Source organism: Fistularia commersonii, chromosome 21, assembly GCF_037954325.1.
Source record: "Fistularia commersonii isolate RoL2024-O1a breed Wild chromosome 21, RoL_Fcom_v1.0, whole genome shotgun sequence".
NCBI lineage: Eukaryota > Metazoa > Chordata > Actinopteri > Syngnathiformes > Fistulariidae > Fistularia > Fistularia commersonii.
This window is the reverse complement of record NC_141304.1, coordinates 11,320,785-11,342,384: the sequence shown is the minus strand read 5'-3', so window position 1 is coordinate 11,342,384 and position 21,600 is coordinate 11,320,785. Positions and strand designations below refer to the sequence as shown.

Genomic DNA, 21,600 nt, shown 5'->3' with positions numbered 1-21,600 from the left:
TATTTGCGATGACACAAAGTCACATCGCTGTTAAGACCGAGCTCATCGAATAAAAACAACAAGACCTGTATCTCAATTAGGGCTATATGCAAAACTAGTTCGATGGCACGAGCAAAAACCAAGAATCAGAAATCACAAATCCGTTGCTTTTCCCTCTTTACTTCATCACATCTCCTTCCAAGTGACAGCCACTGGTCTTGCCGTTGGAATCAATCATTTCTTCAGGGTGTAGCTCACTTGTCTGGCGTTTAAATGGAATAAACAGCTGCGTGACTTTATTGATGGCACAGAGTGTCGGAGTACACAACAGAGGGTGCAAATAAACCCTCTGCACACACCGTCTGCTGTTGTTGTGGGTTCGGGACATTGACAGTATGGTTTTTATATAAGGGTTACATTTGGTGTTAAAAACCAAGCCCGCTGTCAAAGAGGGAACACAGAAAATGAGTTTCTGAAACAAGAAAAAAAAAATATTGGTCATAAAAATGAATTATCAGTTCATTTAGTTCAACTTCAAACAAACAAACAAGAGATATTGAAAATTTGCCTCGAGTTCTATTTGATGAGCTCAGTTTGTGTAATTTTCAGTGATTGTTTTTTTTTCCCCCTTCCACTATTTTTATTTTGAGTATTTTGTCATTCCCTGCAGATTCAACTTTGTGTCAGTGCACTGCTGCTGCGAGAGTTTGGACAATAAGCCAGTGATTTACATATCATTTGCATTCCAAAGGGGCAGAACACGGGCCTGACCCGACATCGAGGGTATCACATAGTTTTAAAATGCAGAAACAAAATGAAAATTCCCAAATGTCATTATTTTACAGTCAAATATTTCTTGCGTCTCTTCATTGTCCCTCTTTGGAATCTCTTGCACAGCTGTCTTTTGTTTGTGGTGATATTTATTTCAAAATGACCATAATTTTATATCATATTATTACATATGTTAAATAGAATATAGAAAATACATAATAACAATGACCCGATATAAGAAAATAAACCAACACTTTTATTTGTCCTTCTTCAGATTTCAAGTTTTATAGTGCTGTAAACACTTGTATGGTGCATTTTGCCACTCAGGCAACACTGATGAATAAACATCATGTGTTTTGTGCTCTCCATCCCCTTAACATTATCCTCCACAGTGAATCAAAATCTGCGTAGTGATCGATACAACAACACCAGAAAGTTTGTTTTTGTCCCAACATTGAAAATTGGCGTCAAGAGAAATGTTCAGAGCAAAAAATAAAGCAATTTCATTTTATCAGGTCATTTTTTTTTTTAATTACAGATATCTTTTTTTTTTTCAAATTGGTGTTATGTCTTCAGTTGAATGAAATGTTTAAACTGACTTGTGAGGTTAATTATGCCACTTAAAAAGAAAACAGCAGCACATTTTTTTTTTAATTACAGCAAACTGGAAAGATAGAGTGTAGGAAAAAGAGATTGGATGACAAATAGTTACTGAAGTGGCTTTGTGAACCCAATTGAACACACCATCCCTCAGACCTATTCATGCATCTTAATGGAAAGTTATACATTTTGTGGTGTATATTTATGGGTGAAAGGGATTTACTTCTAGCAGAGATTCATGTAATTGCCAGGGCCTGACAGGGCCCTTGGTCATCTCAAAACTTTCATCATGGTGTCTAAGAAATCCATGAATAATTAATTTTCAGACCTTTTTTTAAAGAAAAGAATGCATCCGCGGAAAAATGCCCCAAACACTGCTGTCCAGGACCCGAGTCTTTCTTTCCACATTTACAATGGAGTTGATATTTTATTACATTTACTGTGCTACTCTAGACATACCGTCAGTGCAGCAGAAATGTGGTACCTCAGACAGACGCAAAGAATATCTGACGGTCAAAGAATGACCAATGAGGAGCTGCGGGATAGAATAGAAGCCTGTATTACGACACCAGGAGAGGCCAAGCTCTGTTCTTTGGTCACATCATGAGAAGAGTTAGAACACCTTGTGACCGCAAGGAAACATCAGTGGAAAACATAGCAGAGGCAGACGGAGAGAGAAACCCATCGACAGCCTGAGGAAGCGGCTGCAGGGAACACTTGCACATGGTGCGGGGACAGACACAAACATCAGACCGTGATCGATCATGCCTTCGGGCATGGGACCCAGAAGAGGAGGATTCGAGACGGAGATCTGACTGGAAGCCACGGGCTGCGACTAGAAGGGACACCAATTTAGAGACGTTTTTGACAACGCTGCACAACCTTACGGTCGAACCCTTCACCCCAAAGTCGCATCAAACAACTTGGATTACCAAGGAGAGTATGGGCTCCAAGATATGCTCGGAATTTTGATTAGTCCAATAGGAGATCTCTGGTTTTGAGTGTGACCGGTCCTGTATTTTGGTGTACAAATTCATGTGCATGGCTGGGAGTGAAAGCTCAGTTCTGCGCCATGACAGTTACGGTGCCTTGGAAATGTTTGTTAATTGTGCTGGTCAGATGCAGTGTTCTCCAACAGCTGAAACTACAGGCCGGGACGTTTGCTTAGGATATGATTCATCACTTTCAGTTAATTTCACATTACAGACAAATAATGTGATGACTGAAATGACACATAATCAAATATCGAATGCAACCATTATCATTATAGTAAATTAACTTCCACCATACGCCGCGGCAAAGGCAGCAAATAATGAAGCAGCGGCTTGGGTCAAAGGAGAGGAAGCTATGACATTTTCATTCTTGCGACAGTGAATGTCACACCATCTTGGTTCGTCTTTCATTTTTTGGGACACCGCCATCTTCACAAGTGCCGTGAAATTAAAGCGCCATTGAATATTGCGTGTGCGTTTGTATACAGGGCTTCGGAAAAGGAAGGCAGGGGAATTGTGCGGAGAGCAGATCACGTGAGGGCATGTCTCACATGCATAACATAGATCACGATTGAACGATCGCCAGGGTCAACATAAAGGAAAATATCATCTTCAATGAATCCAACATTCCTTTGAATTCCCCCCTTTGGCACAAACTGAACCGAAAACATGCATGCGGATCTAAAAGTAGGAAAGGACAACCGAAAGAATTGACATTTAAAGGAGTCCAGAAGAAGAAGAAATCTGAAATTTCTCACTCCATGACATCATTCATGGAGTGAGAAATTTCAGATTTCTGACTGTGGTCTTAACAGTCCTTTATCTTGTATCTTATGACAAATTAATTTCATAAGTAGAGCTCCCAAGACAGAAGTATGAGATAATAATCATGAGAAATAAGACATAAATCAGGTCCCTGTTTGTTGCTGTATTTGCTTTTCCATTCACACTGCAGGAGCCACACATACAATCTGTTCTGCCTCACTTGCACTATGAAACTGACAGCTGGATCACTGATTACAAACTTTGATGGCAAAACCTAGAGGTTTCTTGCCAGTGATGCCTTTGTGAGAATCAACTGGTGAAGAAAAAAAAAAAAAAACATCTGTGAACATACAGTACCAGGGTCAGAAAGGACAGGCAAGGCAAGACACACAGGCAAGACTTGTATGCTCTTCTTGGCATTCATTTATGTGCAGAGCCTTAAAAAATGCACACTTCAGTGCTTTTCCTGTTGCTTCCGCTAGCTCTCCTACAGCAACTTGACCTATTAGCACTAATACGAGTCCTCCCACTCCATAAACCACATGCACGGAGTTGCACATTATTTGAGTGTGAGAAGATCTTGTGTTACCACAACCATCACAAGGCAGCTAATGGTCACATACGAGTGGCCTTAGAAACAAAATTGTTAATGTGAGTTGACCAATGGCGAGAGCAGAAAACCAGAACTTAACTACACTGCAAAGTGTAGTAACATAGTTCACAAGGAACTGTAAGAAGACCCTCCTTCAGAGTAGGAGCTAAAATGCTTTCCAATTTGTCAAAGAAGCCATCTTTGAATCCATCCCTTTAACAGATGTCCATGGTAAGATGTGAGCATGGCTTCCTGCTTCTGCTGTTAAATCCCAATTGAAGTCAATGCGTTATGATTGGTGCACAGTCATCCAATCTGCCCATGCTCAAATACATGCCGTACTTTGGCCTTGTTATCAATAAAAGTGTGATTGAAATAATGAACACCTTTCATGGGAACATTTAAGTCCTGCTTGTTATGGTTAATCAAAATTGATATAACATTCACATGTTTAAACTTTACTGCTGCCTGTTGGGCTGAGTTTAATGGACTTAATAAATACGTATTACACTACTTGTTTCCAGAGAAGTCTGCTGCTATGACACACACACACACACACACACACACACACACACCAGTTCAGCTTACAGCTGCATAAACTTTTGCTAACTGTTTCTCCAGGAAGCAATAAACACGACTTTCTTAGATGTATTTAATACTGCTATTCGCTATTCGCTGTCCAAGTAAATTTCCCTTTTCATGATTCCATATATTGTAATTGAATGAGTAATAAAACAATCCAATTTTCGTTCAAGGCAACTGCTTTAAATGCCATTGTGTGAACTAAGCGATCATTTCATTCATCTCTGTCCTTCCAGAAGTGACTTACATGAAAGCTCTGATGATGAGAACAAGAAGGAAAAGAGCAAAAGGATGTAGCTCATCTCTTTTTTTAATCTTATCCAGCAGACAACACTGTCAATGGGTTTGGTCTTTTTTCTAGCAAAAATGAAACCCCTTAAGATGGTTGTCAATGACCAGAGTAAAGGTGACCGGGAATTTGCATGGTGCATATCCTTGTCAACCCTTGTATGCAGCTTTTCCAAAGCTATTAAGTTTGATTAGTTCAGGGCAAGAGTTCGATACAGGCCACTCACTGAGTACAAAAAAAAAATACAGTTTTAGCAAATTTGTCTCGTTAAGAGGACATACCGAACCACATAGTAATTACGCCATCCGATTATTCCTGACATTTAGCTTCTTAAGCAGTCATGCTGATTTTAATTACATTTCAAGGTCCAAGGTATACCCATATTACTCTGTATTTTATCCAACATGCTTAGAAAATTGAATAAGGTCAATGAGTACCCATGATTACTTACATTTTATATTGGGTGATATGTATAACAAAATGTGAATAAAGGCTAATCATTATGTTTTGTGAGGTTCAAGAATGACAGGAGCCCTATTTTGACCACGACGAATGGAAAGTTGCTTCACAGTTGTAATCATCCTATTGTTGTTGATCCGAGTTGACCCTCATCAGTGTACAACTACTGTTAGATTTAATATTCTTGAAATTAAGTGGACTAAGAATATTTCTGCAACCCAACAAGACATATATTCTATTTATTTATTTATGACAGATGTAACGCAAGTGTTTCATCATTATTAGCTATTACATCCTGTGTTTGGAATTTATTTTATTTTTTTCGCTGAAAGACTGAAATATTGGAAAAGACTAGTTCTGTGGCAGGTTTATTCAAAGCCTATTATTCTTCAGTCCCCCAAAGGCTTTGAAAAAGTGTTGGCCAACTATTTCTTCATTTCAATATTGGCACCCCATAACATTTATTCAACCGCAATCAATTCCAACCTCTGAATCATCAACTTTCATTCCCTTTGTCACTTCAATATTTTTATTAGCTTTGGTTGTAGAAGTAGAAAGAACAATAACGACAACAGCAGGTAGATTGGGGGCCGTGAATTGCCCAAATGTATAAATGAGAGAGTGGACGGTTGTTTGTCTCTATAGTGACCTTGCGTTCGACTGGCGACCGGTCCGGGGTGAACTCTACCTTTTACCCACTGACAGCTGGGATAGGCTCCAGCGCCGCGGCAACCCCGAGTGCAGGATAAGCAGTGTAGGTAAAAGACAGCGGTTTGAAAAAATAAAAATAAAAAAAAAATCTGGGTGTTTCTTGCTGGGATCGTCGTGACTGTATGTTAATATATACCATTGTAGAGCTCGATAACAGAGTGCATTTTGGAACCTATCTGCGGGGGGGAAAAAAAGGGAATTTATGTGAAAAAAATTGCACTTAAACCACCATGACATACATTTTCTCACAGGCCTTCAGAAGAAATATGTTTTCAGACTGTTCGGTTTTTGAAGATGGGCGCAGAAATACACCCCTAACATTAATTTAAAGGAGGGTGCACAACTTACAATTCTACTTTTATCTTTGCACTATTTCTTCAAGCTCAGTTAAGCTAACGTAAACCTTAGACAGAGTTTACTTTCAGTCTGAGCTTCCGTGGAGCTTTGTCCTCTCTCCTTGTCTGATAGTTGGATTAATGCTACTCAAAATATTTGCTCTAACGAGGACATTTTTGTACATCTTAATATTATGCGATCTTCAAATGACTCACAAAACACTACAACGTAGTCAAAATGTCCTTTTTCTCAAGCCAGAAATAACCTGCTTGCAGACAGAAGTCATCCTCACAGTATGCCAATGTCTGATATCATCAGGGTTAAAAACAAGTGATCTCCTGCATGGCGCTTCACTTTAATCAACTCACAAGACTCTTGCTGCTATTTGGACGGTTTAACTTCTCTCTGAGGATTCTATGTCGTAATTCAGCAAATATGCATTTTAGTGCCCATGGTTTCGTTTCACTCACATGCAGGGATCCAAAGTGTTTCTCATATGCACAGGAAGGAAAACGTGTTTCCCTTTACAATGTCACTTTGCTGTCGGCAGTGAATGCTAGATAGTGTTTATCAGATAATATTTAGACTACCGAAAACTAGTGCTGAATTCCACTGCTCAGATATGTAATTTTGACTTTCTCTGAGCACATTACTCTGTTCTTATATTGAAAACGTGTCTGTTGTTGTGAATCACACATTATGATTAACTGAGGTACTTCTGTATATGAGGTCTAATCTATTCCGTTTCCATTGGATTGTTAAAAACAATTTGACAACCCCCCCAACAGTATACTCTGTATTGGATTGGCTGGAGATGCAGAAAAACAAACAATCTTTTCAGGAAATTGAAATTATTAGGCTATTTTGCACCCGCATTATTGGTGGAAATACATCCCTTCTCTCTGTTCCAAACTAGAAACCAAACAAATATTTCCCTCCAAATTTGGCAATGTCGCCATTTTTGTAAAGATTCTTATTGTCCCGCACTGTTGTGTGAGGCTTCTATCATCAGCACATGCTGTTTGATTTTGTTTTGTTTTTTTTTTGTTGGAAGGGGTCGACTTGAAAAACTCCTTCTTGGCGACAAAATGTTTGCCGCGGCTTCCAAATTCATTGGCTTCCATGTTTCCCCATGGCAGCATGGGTTTTCTGGCTACAACCCGCAGACCAAAAAACTAAACAAATAAATGAAAATAAAAACAACAGAAACAAACCTTGAGTTCCGCATTATCGTCCACATTCTACAGGACTGTCTCAGAAAATTTGAAAATTCTGATAAAGTTCTTTATCTTCTGTAATCCAATTAAAAAAACAAAAAATACTTTTTCATGATATTCTAATATTTTGAGATAGGATTTTTGAGTTTTCTTAAGATGTAAGCCATAATCAGGAATATTAAAATGATAAAAGGCTTGCAACGTATCAGTTGATTTGTAATGAATCCAGAATGTATGACATTTTTGTTTTTGCAATTGCTTTACAGAGGATAAAGAACTTTATCACAATATTCTAATTTTCTGAGACAGTCCTGTAGAAATATGTACGTTTGAATTAAGCTACTTTCCTCATTCTGAAATGAATCATTTGAAAAAACGTAAAAGGCAATGACAAAGAACCTGGAATATCCTGTAATACCAGGCCATAATGATCAGCTATTTATTGTCTTCATGTCACAGAAAATGGGACTTTTTGCATGAGTGCTGACCCGGAAAACTTATTGAAATATTTCCATCAGCATCGGCTGCTCCAGGTCTGTCTCCATGCAGTCTATCTGTACATGACACATTGATTTGGAAATAGTGTTGACTTAATGAAACTGAATTATTTTGTTTAACTTGCATCGGACAGCTGTATCGGCAGCTTCTTATCCTTGCGCCCTTGGAAAAAGAGATGGGTCACTTAAAAGGGAAAAGTTGCAGGGTATGATGCTGCTGCCACTGTAGCTCATCGAATGCATTTAAACCACTAGCTACGCTGGTTAATATAATATAGTGCAGTTTTTTTTAATGCTTTTTTTTTTTTTTTTTTTTTACAGTACAATATGTTGTGTTCTACATCCTAATTGGCTAAAGGGCGGGAGGCCAGTGCCAACAATCTCCGCGCCTTGTCTCTGTACAGCTTGCCAAATCTTACGTTTGCAAATTTTCTCCATGACAAAGCCCACAATGTCGACAGATGTTCAGCACCGGCAAAGGCACCTGACGACGTGCCCAAAAGGAAGAGGAAGATGTTAACTATCGCAGAAAAAGGTTAACTTCTGGACATGCTGAATGAAGGTAAATGCGGCTGAAGGGCGCCATTACGGAATAAATGAATCTTCGGTTCGTTGCATAAAGGAGGAGGAAAATAACATAAGGACGACAGCAGCAATAAGTTTTAACAAGGATGCGAAAAAGGTTGTGACTGTTCGCAACAATACCATTGTAATGATGGAGTCTGCTTTAGCTTTGTGGTTTAATGACTTCAGGAAAAAGAACATTATGCTGGATACCAGCGTTATCCGCACAAAAACTAAAAAACTTTATGAAACCTTTGCTGACAAGCTGACTACTTTGCCGATTTTGCCTATTGCGGGTTATTTTTAGAACGTAACCCATGAACGCATACACATGGGTATAAGCAATAATTTTTCATATCACATATACCATCATAAGTGCTGATGTCTCTCCAAAACAGTGACCAATTCTCATGATATACAGCCAAATGAATTTGAGCTGATATCTCGGCCAGTCTTCAGTTCACTGACATTCCTATCAGCTCTGTCAGCCTGACATGATCAGGGCAGGTTGCCATGGTGACTCAGTGCTGGTCATCTTGGCCCCTCACCACAGCTTGCAGCTTAATTTTAAAATCATTCTCATCAGCATTTTTGAGTTAATCCAACATATCAGCCCCTTTCATTCAGCCCTACTCCTCCTCTTTCTCCCTGATGTATAGAATCACATAGTGGATCTACCCATGTCCTATAGATCCTCGTGCTCCTCTCGAGAGCTTGTTGAAATAGATCTTTGAGCTGGAGATTGTTGCTGCTTACTTTTGTAAGGAGAGCTGCACTGGTGACCGAGAGCAACATTGATTTTTACATTGTTCATTACCACAGAAACAGCCCCATGAGGAGGAACATGAGTTCAAATCTCACCTCTTCCACAAGTCCCACTGGTGTCACTTTCTCAATATGCAGACCAGCCAATGACAAATAAGCGGCAACACATACAAACTATGTTTATTGTAGTTCTGCAGCTGGTAAAAAAAAAAAAACAGACTATTACTCATTAATCCAAACCTTCATTTCATTAGGTCGGACAAAGCTGCAGCAGGCAGAAATACCAAGAGACCTTCATTTGAAAAATTGGCTGCCGGGTTTCAGCCCAAGTGTCCACATAGGTTGAAGAAGGAAAGGTCTTTGAGCCGCCGTGGCAGCTGTTCACCCACACACGTCTCCTGCCTGTATGATCAGAGCCAAGGAAGGTTTTCACAGGATTTTTATTCTGGTGAAAACTTTGTCTCAGCCGCACCTTGAGAAATTTTCATTGATGTGCACCCTTATTAAAAGGATGAACAGTTGGTATTTCACCGGTCAAAGGTTAAAGATCAACCTCAATAAAATCTGGTCTTTTGAGATCGCTTCGGTTGATGTCGGGCCAACAACAAATGGTTCCCGATATTTTGAGATAGATGCCGAGCAAGCACCATTGACTTTTTCGAGGACCGAGTCTAACGTCTTTTGTACTTCACAGTGTAGCTTACTAAGCTACGCTACATCACCCAGCTCCCGATCTCCAACACCTCGAGAACTTGTGCATCAAATTACCATTAATGATCGGACTCTTTTGCTATTCTATCCAACATAAACTCAGAAAGGAGATAAGAATGGTTACATTTTATCAGAAATGTTGTTGAGCAGATAACACTACTGCTTCCTGATCTAGATAAATTCTTTAAGATGGAGACATTTATTTAAGTAGCTGTTTAGCTTTCCATGTGTTGTGAAAATAAATGGCAGAGTGGGTAAGTACTTGCCTTGCAGCAAGAAGGTCCCTAGTTTGATTCCACTAGGGAGTTTAAGAGTGATTCAGCAAAAGTGAGAATCCAAATGCACGACTCATGGTAAAGCAAAAAGGATTTCTAAATGAGGGAAAAGGTCAACATACATAGACACCAAAAAGCCATTAACTAGAAGTAAAAACTGAATTTCTAAATAAAAAGTGCAAAGGGAAATAATTCAAAATAAGTAAGAATAACATTGTTCATAGGAATCATAAAGTCAATATATCCGACACTTGCATGAAGCAGGGAGATAGGAATGAACTTGTGCAAGGAAAAGGGAAATAAAAACTATGTATTCATGCACACTTATATGGGAACAGGTGGACAAGCGCAAGACTAAACTGGGGAGGAGGAACAGATGTGAACAATGCACAACCTCCTGGTCCTTTCTGTGTGGAGTCTCCATATTCTCCCAGTGTGTGCGTGGGATTCTCCGGTTTCTTCCCGCACTCCGAAAACATGGAGAGGATTCATTGGAGTCCCTAAATTGTCCCGGTGTGAATGAGAGTGAATGGTTGTAAGGCTCTATATGCTGTGACTGACTTGCCTCTCGCCTGAGACCAGCCTTGTGATGACTGAGGGCAGGATAAGCAATAAATACAATGAATGAATTGAAACAAAACAAATGAAATTATCATTTTCTTTGTCAAAGGTAACTATTGCTGTATTTGTAGTTCACCTACCTCCTATTTATAACAACGTTTCTCAAATTTATAATTGCATGAAGTGATGACATTTATCGTCCCATACTTTCAATATGAATGCAATAACACCTTGATAGAAAGATGATGGTGTCTTTTCTACATTTTATTTTTTAATTCAAAAACATTATACAGGACAGTCTCAGAAAATTAGAATATTGTGATTTTCTAGTTCTTTATCTTCTGTAATGCAATTAAAGAAATAAGATTTACTTTTCATGATATTCTAATACTTTGAGATAGGATTTTTGAGTTTTCTTAGATGTAAGCCATAATCAGCAATAGTATAATAATAAAGGGCTTGCAATATTTCAGCTGCTTTATAATGAATCTAGAATGGATGACATATTTGTTTTTGTAATTGCATTACAGAAGATAAAGAACTTTACCACAATATTCTAATTTTCTGAGACAGTCCTGTAGAAGTCCTTTTGTAATATATTGACATGGACAAACATATGTTAAAAATGTTTTTAAAGCAGACAAAGTAGTGTCATTTATTAATGAATTAGCCTCTAATGATAAAATAGTTCTGATGATGTCTGGCATTTGTTTGTTTTTTAAAAATGTTTTTTATCAATGATATAAGCTCTGATTCGTCCTTCCTTTCCCTACGTCAGGCTTCTACTGCAACGCAATGATGATGAGATGATTTGTTTTCTTGTTGAGCAAATTAGCCGCTTCTTTGCCAGCAATATAAAGTAGGATTGGAGAGGACATCGGACGCCCTGAGGCTATGCAGGGTTGTAGGGTTTGTTATGAATGAATCAGTAAGCGCACGTCATACGAGCAGCTGTGGCATGTTTTATGTTTGACTGTCCTCCTGCATGGAGGTGTCAACAGGTGCTCTCAGCAGCTGGAATCCAGTTTCCACATCAAGAAAAAGTGCTCATGAGCATTTGGACTCATTAGATTAATTACTGACAACAAGACGACACAGCCTTTGTAGCACTTATTTACCCAGGAGGGATTACAATCTCAAAGGCAAGTTAACGGTCAACTATTGGAAACTCCCATCACCAGGATGCTGCAAGTAAAAAAATACATAAAGACAATTATGTGTGTGTGTGTGTGGGTGTGTATGTGTATATATATATATATATATATATATATATATATATATATATATATATATATATACACACACACATACATACATACACACACACATATATATTTATACACACATATATGTATATATATATATACACACACACACACACATATATATATATATATATACACACACACATCTATATATATATACATATATATACACATACACACACACACACACACACATCCACACACGCAATAATATACAAATCCTATAATTTTGTTTTTGTTTGAGATTACTTCAATCATAAAAAAAAATGGAAATCCTCTAAAAATTTGCAAGAACTCATCTTGTAAGAAGCACAAAATACATTCATATGTATATATATAATATATAATATTAGAATTTGTCAAATATTAGGGAAAATTGTGTGTGTGTGGGTTTGTGTTTATAAACATTTGTGTACGTTTTTTTTTTTTTAGCAAATACTGGGTTCCATTACTGTCCATTAATTTCAGGATTTTAATCTGAAACCACATGATTAAAAAACGGAGGAATGATACAAGTTTTCGTTTTCATGCAGGAGTGGATGAGCACTGCAGCAACTATGATTCGATTCAAGTGGTAACACCTACCGAGCAAAAGCTTTATTGGTCACATCAGGTTTGGTCGAACCAACTGGACTTTGTTTAGTTTCTTGAAGATGTTTTTTTCCCCATCACAGTGTTGTAGCTGTTCTTTTAATTGGTTTAGCAATGTTCTGTGTTCTGCCATTGATGATACAAGGTACACCTATTAAGACCCATGCAGGTCACACACACAACTTAATTTTGAAACTGAACTCACACAAACTAAACACACACTAACACACACTCTGAGAGCATGGCTTTATTGATACACTATTTTTCTTTCGTCTGAAATAATTAGTGACTTGGATAGTACCTTAAACTACTATATATTAATTCAGCAGCTTCACTTCTGAAGCTTTCAACACATCCTGCTGATGGAACACAGTGTGAGCCTCTGTGACAAGGCTGTGTGTGAAGGGCAATTATTTTCTGACAAGGGATTAATTTAAGACATCAGTCTACACTGTGAAGTACAGTAGGGCAACCTTTTCTTCTGCTTCCTCTTAACAAGACTTCGAGCACGAAATCTGACACACTATTTGAACGCTTTTGCAATGACCTTTTCCACGTGAATATTTTTTCATTTCCCGTTCTGGATAAAATACAAAAAATAAGATTTAACACATAAGCTACAAAGTGCAGCCAAAACATGGCTTACACCTTTTTTTTTTTCCAAAGGATTCTAACCAAGAGCGAAATGTAGAATACAGATTGACAAAGAACCGGTTCCAATGTCGACCGCACAAAGGCACATGCGGGCAACAAGATGTATTCATTTTTTAGTTTTTTTTTCTATTTCTGTCTTTGGCACCCAGATGTTGACGGTTATATGATACAACACAGATATCAAGCCCCCTTTGTTTTTTAGCTGACATCGAGAGAATAATCTCAAGAAAATTTAAAAACAAAAAAGCGCAACAAAGTAATTATCTTAAAGAGGTAGTCAATATAAAAATAATCAATAATTACATCAAGTCAGGTCGTATATTGTTAATTTAGTGTCCGATGACACTGTGCATGAGGAGCAGGTCTGGACCACACTACAGAAACCCAACTTTTCCCCGCGACCAAACACAGTGGTGGAAAAACTGCCTTTTTACTGGGCGGAAACCTTGTATGTAACCTTGTATCCTATCACAATGCACTTATATACCGGTATATGCAATATACTGGTTGTACCCACTGTATCAAAACAGATATGACGCTGTCTGATCCAGGCCAGTATCAGCTCGTGTTAGCTGAGGTAGCTCACTGCGAGATATTAGCCAAGCAAGCTCGTGCAAGGTTCTTACATAATTTAATTGTATACTCATTTGAGTTTCAAAAGGCAACCTTGTCAAGTTGCAAAGGATAAAGTCACCATTTTCTAAATGCCAGACGCACAGCTAGTGCTGTGCAGGTACGCACAGAGGCATAATCCTGTATGTAATAGCAGGTTTTATATGGACCGCGCTCCCGCGATGACAGAGTAAAATGTCCCCTCGACGGATTCCTGCCTATGAGCTCAGACTCCCGCAGAGCTGAGGGACGTCAGATATACTTGACCCAAAGGCTCCATCTATGCCTGTCTTCTCACTTGTGTCCTCTCACAGCAGATAGCGAAGTTAATTAACTGACTTCTGGAGATGAGAGGCCTCTAACCCTATTACCGGGTCTTTAACAGTGATAAATTGACACTCTGTTCCCACTGCCTGCCGCCCACCCTCAACAGCCTAAGGTAATAGAAGCTTGTACACCGAGTCTCTGCGCGTTGTACATCAACTTGCTTACACACAAGCGGATGATCAACATTTATGCGGGCAAGGCAGAGAATTAATGTACAGATTCAAGATAATAGCCAGAAATGGTTTTGCGGATATAAAGAGTATCCGGCATTCGTTTTTTCACCTCGCACAAATAAAGCAGCCCCTTTTTCCCCCAATCGATGCTATGAGGACATTACAATTATTTGCATGGAACAAAACAATTGTCTAACTAGATGCTGAATTCGCTTCGGTGGAAAAAGAATCAACAAGTATTAAAAATGGTTAAAAAGTTAGAGAACTTAAACCGCTTTAGTTAGTTTAAAAAATAAACTTTATATGAAACCTTAACTAGTAACCATTGTGTAGTAACACCTTTTGTGGATCAACATGGGGAGACAGAGTTTTTCTGTTTCCGGTAGGAATAGCATCATAACTGTCTGATGCTATTTTAAGTCTTTAGATCTTATACATATGGAATATAAGCCGATAGTCTGGGGCTTCGGAGGGATTTTTTCCCTTTTCTGAGAAGAATTATAAGAAACACCAATAAGATTCCTGGAGAAGGATAATGTGGGAATGTTCTTGGCACTGGGTTGAGTCATTTCCATTGTAAAAAATGGTCTACATGTAGATGCAAGGAATTCTTAAGAAGGATATTTCTCAAAATATGCAAAAAGGATCCTCCCTCAAATTTGGCGTTACCATAAAAGACTGAGCTTTTGTTGTTGGATCTACCTAAATGTTCATCTGGTTGGGTGTAGTGATTTCTCCTTACTTATTTTCTCTGCAAAGGGGGGTTTCCTTTCTCGCTCTGTCACGCTGTCTATTACCATGGTTACGCAGGGGGTGGATTGTCACAAAAAAAAAAGCAGAAAATATAGCTAAACTTTCAGCTGTGGGTTTGTGTTGTATAGAGAGGAAAGCTAATGGTCCTGTTGGAGCTCTCTGAGTGTTTCTTTACATCTAGAGAGCCTGACCAGAATTAGAGAGGAAAAACGAATGCAGTCTGACATAGACCAACAAATAACACTTGACTGGTCAAGTAAATGCTCCTTTGGAGTTTTCATTTGCATGTTTTCAAGAAAAAAACGTGCTCTCATAAGTAGATAATCACGCGTGAGCATGATATTCAGAACAGCATTTAGCATTTGGCACAGCTGAAGAGGTGCTCAGGACAGAAACGTTTATACCTATTTGTTTTAAAATGAATGCAACTGGGGCAGAGCATTCACACAAATCTATAAATACTTCCAGGGCTCCAGTGACGGCTCTATTGTGACTATTTATAAATCTCATCTGTCTGAATATGTTGAATGCTGTGTCACCATCCCAAACAATCACACAGATGCAGATTTCTCTTTTTTTTTTTCTTCCTTTCCTGTTCCAACGGCATGGAGACAATCGAATACAATTTTAATTACAAACATCACAATGGCTGTTTCTGTGAAGCCGAGCGGAGAAAGTGGCTTCATTACTGGAGACAAGAAAAAAACCCAAAGGCATTTTCTGTCTGAGGACAACTTCAATATGGGTTTATTGAAGAGCAGGATTATTAACACTAATAATTATAATATCAGAATATCTATAACAAAATAAAACAAAATAACAAAAATATACATATTTCTAAAAAAATATATAAAAAATATTTTGAAAGATAAAAAATACATATGCCATTGTTGATGTGTTATATACTTGCTATATATATATATATATGTATATATACATATATATATGTTGTTATATACAATATTTGAATGTGTGTATATGAAACACAAACAAGTATATGTGTGTATATATATATATAAGTATATATGATATAAGTGTACACTTATACACACACTTATATACACACACACACACACACACACACACACACACACTCACACTCACACTCACACACACACACACACACACACACACACACACACACACACACACACTTAGTTCCTGTACAGTGGTGAAAACATATTACTGTTTGAACAAGGGTCTCGGTGTAGCTCTAAATTTTCTTATTCGATTTATTAATCTGTTTTCATTTTTTTCAGTCGCATTTCTTATGCCACTGCTTTATTGAGATTCATTCGTAAAAGAAAAGCCCTAAAATATAAAAATCTGCCATTCTTGTGAGCTACACTTAGACTTTTAGTAGATATACTAGGCTTTTTACACACCTCAGCTCACAAGACTTTATCCTTACTCATCAGTCTCATAAATCACATTTCTAGGAGGCAATACTTTGCTGTTTGTAGGATCGGTAAACTTTTAATACAATGCTTGTGACTATCTGGGGAACTTTGTGTAGCATTTCGTATCTAAAGAACCAGAAGTTTCTCAGAAGAATCAGTCATGATAAGATACCGGCATACCAGCAGTTGTTTGTTGCTGTACAATTCAAGCTTATCACAAAAGCAGTGGTTTAGGAGGGAAGTAGTTTTCTTTAATAGTGACATATTCACAGCTCCTTTACTCTGCACGATCGTTTTTAATAAAAGTCTATTTACTGAAAGCGTCATAATAATTCTATAGTGTTCCGAGCCCGAATAATTCTTACAATAATCTGTTTGTAAAGCTGCTTCAGTGCGTAGCAAATGACTCCACTCTGTATTTCACCTGCAGCATGTACAACCTCCTCCATGCTTGTCAAGTATTTCACTTGATTATAGATATTATCTGGCCAACGCGCCGCTTTAAGTATTGTAATGACTTGAGCATCAGTCCGAGTCAGACTGACAATCAAAATGGATGTGCACTTGTTCATCATGGTATTTCATTTTTACTGGAGAGACTTCCCGAGTAGTTTGAAGAAAGATGGCAGCTCCCAATAAATGTGTAGAAGACATGCATTATTTACAAATACTTGATCTTGATCATAAGAGATAGAATCAATAAAAATGGTTAGCTTTCTCATTTGGAAAATGTATTCTCTCACAAAAAAAGGCTAGACATACTGAATTTTTTTTTTTTTTTTTGCTTATATCCATTTTTGGCTACCTCCATACCTTCACAGTGACTGTCAAAGTGCTGGATATTCGATAGCTACAGCAGGAAGTCTGCGTCCCTCTGCATTATTCTCTGAGAGGGTTTTTTAATCTCTCACTTTTCTAGCTTTTGTTATTCGCCCAAGGAAACTCAACCAAAGCGTTGAGGACCACATGGTTAAGGGGACAGGAGGTTCTGCAACATCCTTAATACAAAAACAAACAAGGCATGTCGCCATTTTCGCGACTTTGTTGACGTTATCGTTCCTGAATTCATTCTAAAATATTTCTACAGGGGAGAGATAAGTAAGCCCCTAGGGATTTCCCTGCGATTTCATTACTATTTTATATCATAAAATTTATATTTTTATTTTATGTTATATTTATTTATTCTATATTATACATATTTATTTTACACTATATTTATTTATTTTATATTACTTTATTATATTATTACAAACATTCACTTTGCCAATTGTGCTTTCCCTTCTTTGTCCATTTTCTGCTCAAGAGGGCTTAGACTCTGAGAGAGCCACTTACCAAGATGTGCACAGTGCAGGTTTTCCTCAACAAAAGGAAAAGACTAACAAAGACACTCAACGGCTGCAAGGGGAAGGCAAGGATGAGAGAATTCGCACACTGAGTGGTAATATCCAGATAGCCATGCGCCACTGCGAAATCCTTGCCTCCTTGTATAAAAACTTTGGATTTACCTAAAAGACGCTGACTTCCATTTGCGGCAGGGGTACTTCCTTCGACATGGAGTGAAGACGAGGTTCAGAGGGACCTCTGAGACATTTGGAGGCAATGCCGAGACTCGCCTTTAAGATACAAAAAAAAAAAAAGAGAGAGATTCACAATGAGGAAAAGTATAAAAAAAAATTCCATCATGGAGTATCCTTTCATTTATATCACAGAAAATCAGGCAATCTCTAAAAATAAACAGAAATTTTTTACTTGAAAATATTTAGGGTGCACAGCCATGTATAAAACTGACCTAAAACAACACAGAACACAAAGTATTTCACGTGCTGTACCATAATGGTTGTTTCTTTTGCATCTTCGAGGAAACAGCTATTATTCTTAATATTAGTTTTTTTAAAGAAAATGAAGCGGTAGAAAACATTTTTCTATCCGATCTGATGCGATGAACCGCCTCCCCCCCAAAAAAACAGCATTTTAAATTTCACTAGCAGTAAAAATCACACGCAGCCATAATGACATTGCTCGGTCTCGCGAGCATCCGTCACGGATTCCTAACATGCGTGTTCAATTCCAGCGTCCCACACTACAATCTACGGTCGCGTGGAGGTTCTTTCACACAAGAAATCCAACTATTAGCCAAGGCAGAGATGAGTCCCACCACTGTAGTCTGTGCTACACAATACATAACACTGACCCGAAAGCACAAAACACACCAAATTATAACAGATATAAAACTTCTTGTTGTCCAATAAATGCAGTTTCAATGATGTTTTGTGTTTAGTCACAACAATGAATAATAATGACAAAACAAAACTCTGTCAAATCTCATTGTGTATCACTCTAGCATGCCTAAAATAAAATGAAGTGAATGCACAAGCACAAGTTGAGTCATTTCAGTGCAACATCATCACTCAACCTTTATTATTTTCATTTTTGATTATGGGTTCAAAATGTCTACTCCACGGGCTGCTTTTGCTTTGTATTATTCCTGGCAGAGACACATATGCTCATTTTCATAGATCCTTTCATGAAATGATCACATTTTCATTTTGGGATGCTTAAAAAGTGAAGAAGCTGCATGCAATCAGCCTTTGAACATTTGAGATGTTGCAAAAGCAGAGCCTTTTGACCCCAAAGAGTTTGCCTTGTGTGTGTCCTGAATTATAATTTTCCTAATTGCATTCTTAAGGACTCACAAAAGCCTCTGAAAATAGCATTGATTTGCAGAACCCAACACAATGGATTAATCTACAACAACTGAGGGAGTACCTGGTGGATCTCATAGAGCATAATCGAATCTAAGCAATGTTTGAGAATATAGATTTAAGCGACAACTTTACTTTCTATTCAAAAGTGTCAATGTATTTCACTGCCCGTTCATTTCTAAATAGATTGTTATCATATTCCATCCACTTTGTTATATTCATTTTTTGTCGACTAGGGGGAAGGTTATCAACATTGCTATCATGCTGAGGGACGATGAAGTACGGGATGTGTAGCCATGGTAACCTAACTGCTTTGAAAGTCTAACATGTGGGAATTGGAGCTCGATGCCCATGTTACTAAACAGACTGCTTCTGAGAAAGACACTTGACACAGGGCCAAATTCTAAATTAAATTATGACATCCAAAACTTTATGAATCCCATCATTCCTTTTTCAAAGCTGGGGTTTTTTACGATGGTATGTGTCGACAGCAATAAAAACACCACCTGGTCCAATTGGAGGTTATAACACGGAACCTTGACCGGAGTACAAACATCTACACTGCTATATTTTAGAGATGTATTTGATTTACAAGCTGTCGTGTCAAAGAGCAAGTTTCAGCGAGCCCCATAGTTCATGTTTGATACAAATATTTAGATATTCAGAAAAAGACAAGTGACAAGCTGGAGGTTAAAGATTAAAAACTGCCTAAAAAACAATTCTTGAACAAAGACTGACATGTTTTTAAAGTTCTGCCTCTTAGTAGAAGATTACAGCAGATCCTTATCAAATGAAACATTTATATCCTTTGTTTATCTTTTATCAAAATGACAAGAGGGAACATTTTGTTTTTTGTTTTTTTCACTTTTAGTTTTGCCATAATCCCCAAATTTCTGCACAGAGCTTAGGGCTGTCACAAAAGAACAAGGAGGAAAATCATTTGAAAATGAATCTGAATTTGCCAAGTTTGCTTACATTTCAATATTTGCAAATTTGCAAACACGGTTAGCAACAGGGGTTCACAACAACTTAAATTACCGGCACATTACAACAATAGTGACATTACATGGGTAATATTTCATAATAACACTTACTTATTTTTAATTCTAAATGACTGTTCCCATGTTTTACACCTCTAAAATGATGTAACCAATTTGAACCATCAGTAGTGAATATCTTGCAAGAGAATGAGAATTCGTTGTAATGGCGCAGGTTATTTTTTTCTTGTCTGTGTTACAATTTAATGCTCTCTGTTACTGTTAAATAGGAAAATAAATTAAAAAAAAAAACTTGATCTATCTATCAACATGATGGCATTATGATAACTTTCTTAGTTATAATTAAATCTCAAATCCAACATTGACGTCTTGGGGGGGGTCATTCATTTCATTGCGACAGTAGCAGATACAGTAAAAGTGAAATACATATAAATCACTGTGGCTAAGTTTAATAGTGACATTATATGAGTTATTGCACTTTATGATTCTTTTCATAGTCAGGATTTACATCCAAAGAGGGACTTTGGACTGTGCTGACATCACTCTCACTGCATACTAGAACAGGTTTTGAAACTGGCTTACTCTGGCCAGTATCTCCTTATCTCCATGGCTGATCAAACAACTGGAAAACAAACACAAACCCTGGACCACATAAGTCACGCGGGCCTAACCGAAGGCTCCCTTGCAGGAGGATGTGCTACTACAAATTGCCTGGTAACTTTTAAACGGAAAATGTATTTTGAAAGAGACTCCAATGATGTGTGCAATTGAGCTGCAAGCTGCGTTGTTGTGACATTTTTGATATTTCGTCGAGTAACGGCAGATCTAAAGGAAAAAATTAAATTACAGACCCACCTTACGAAGGATTCGGGTCTATCTTTTTTATTCCCATATAGCGCTCCAGGGCTGTCCAAAGTAATGTGATATTGATGAAAACACTCTTTGTGCTGTTACAAAGACAATTTGCATGGCAGGCTGTTTGCTTGAGTGAAGAAGAGCTTGCATCAGTTTCTCTCATGAAATATTTTGTTGGCAAACAATAACTTGAACTAGATACTTGGTAGAACTGTAGTTTCGCCCACTGACTCGGGCTAAGGAGGTTCTCATTCGAATGTGTTGCCCCCCCCAGTACCCCGTTACCCTAGGTTTCTGCTGGTAAATACCCCCCATGGCGGTTTGCAGAAGGTGGATATCGAAAAGAACACAATCAAATAGTTAAAGAACAGCAGAACTTATCAGAAAAAGCTGTCATGAAGCCGCTTTCTCCCTCGGTGTCCAGTTACTCACGATGCGATTGCCGTTAAAAAGCTCTGCACATGGATAAGTGGCGAGGAAGCTTGTGATGATTAATGAATGTCATCACTAGCTCTTGTGTAATTTAAAATGCAGACGAGGCAGGCTTTACTCAATTCTCTGATGATATTTCCATGAGAACTTCAGAGAGGCAGCAACACTTGTA

The 21,600-nt window shown here is 38.0% G+C and overlaps 1 protein-coding gene across 3 annotated transcripts in view; it reads right to left on the bottom strand.

The window, feature by feature from the left end:
• The window catches only part of iqsec1b (IQ motif and Sec7 domain ArfGEF 1b), a 112,156-nt gene that overhangs the window by 61,305 nt on the left and 29,251 nt on the right, over positions 1–21,600 (bottom strand). For 2 of the 3 annotated variants that reach the window (XM_086167878.1, XM_086167875.1), the window contains exon 2: positions 17,947–18,054. The exons of the other annotated variant lie outside the window; for it this stretch is intronic. In XM_086167878.1, the coding sequence (XP_086024004.1) occupies positions 17,947–18,054 (108 nt within the window). The remainder of the gene's footprint in view (positions 1–17,946; positions 18,055–21,600) is intronic. 3 annotated transcript variants of the gene reach the window in all.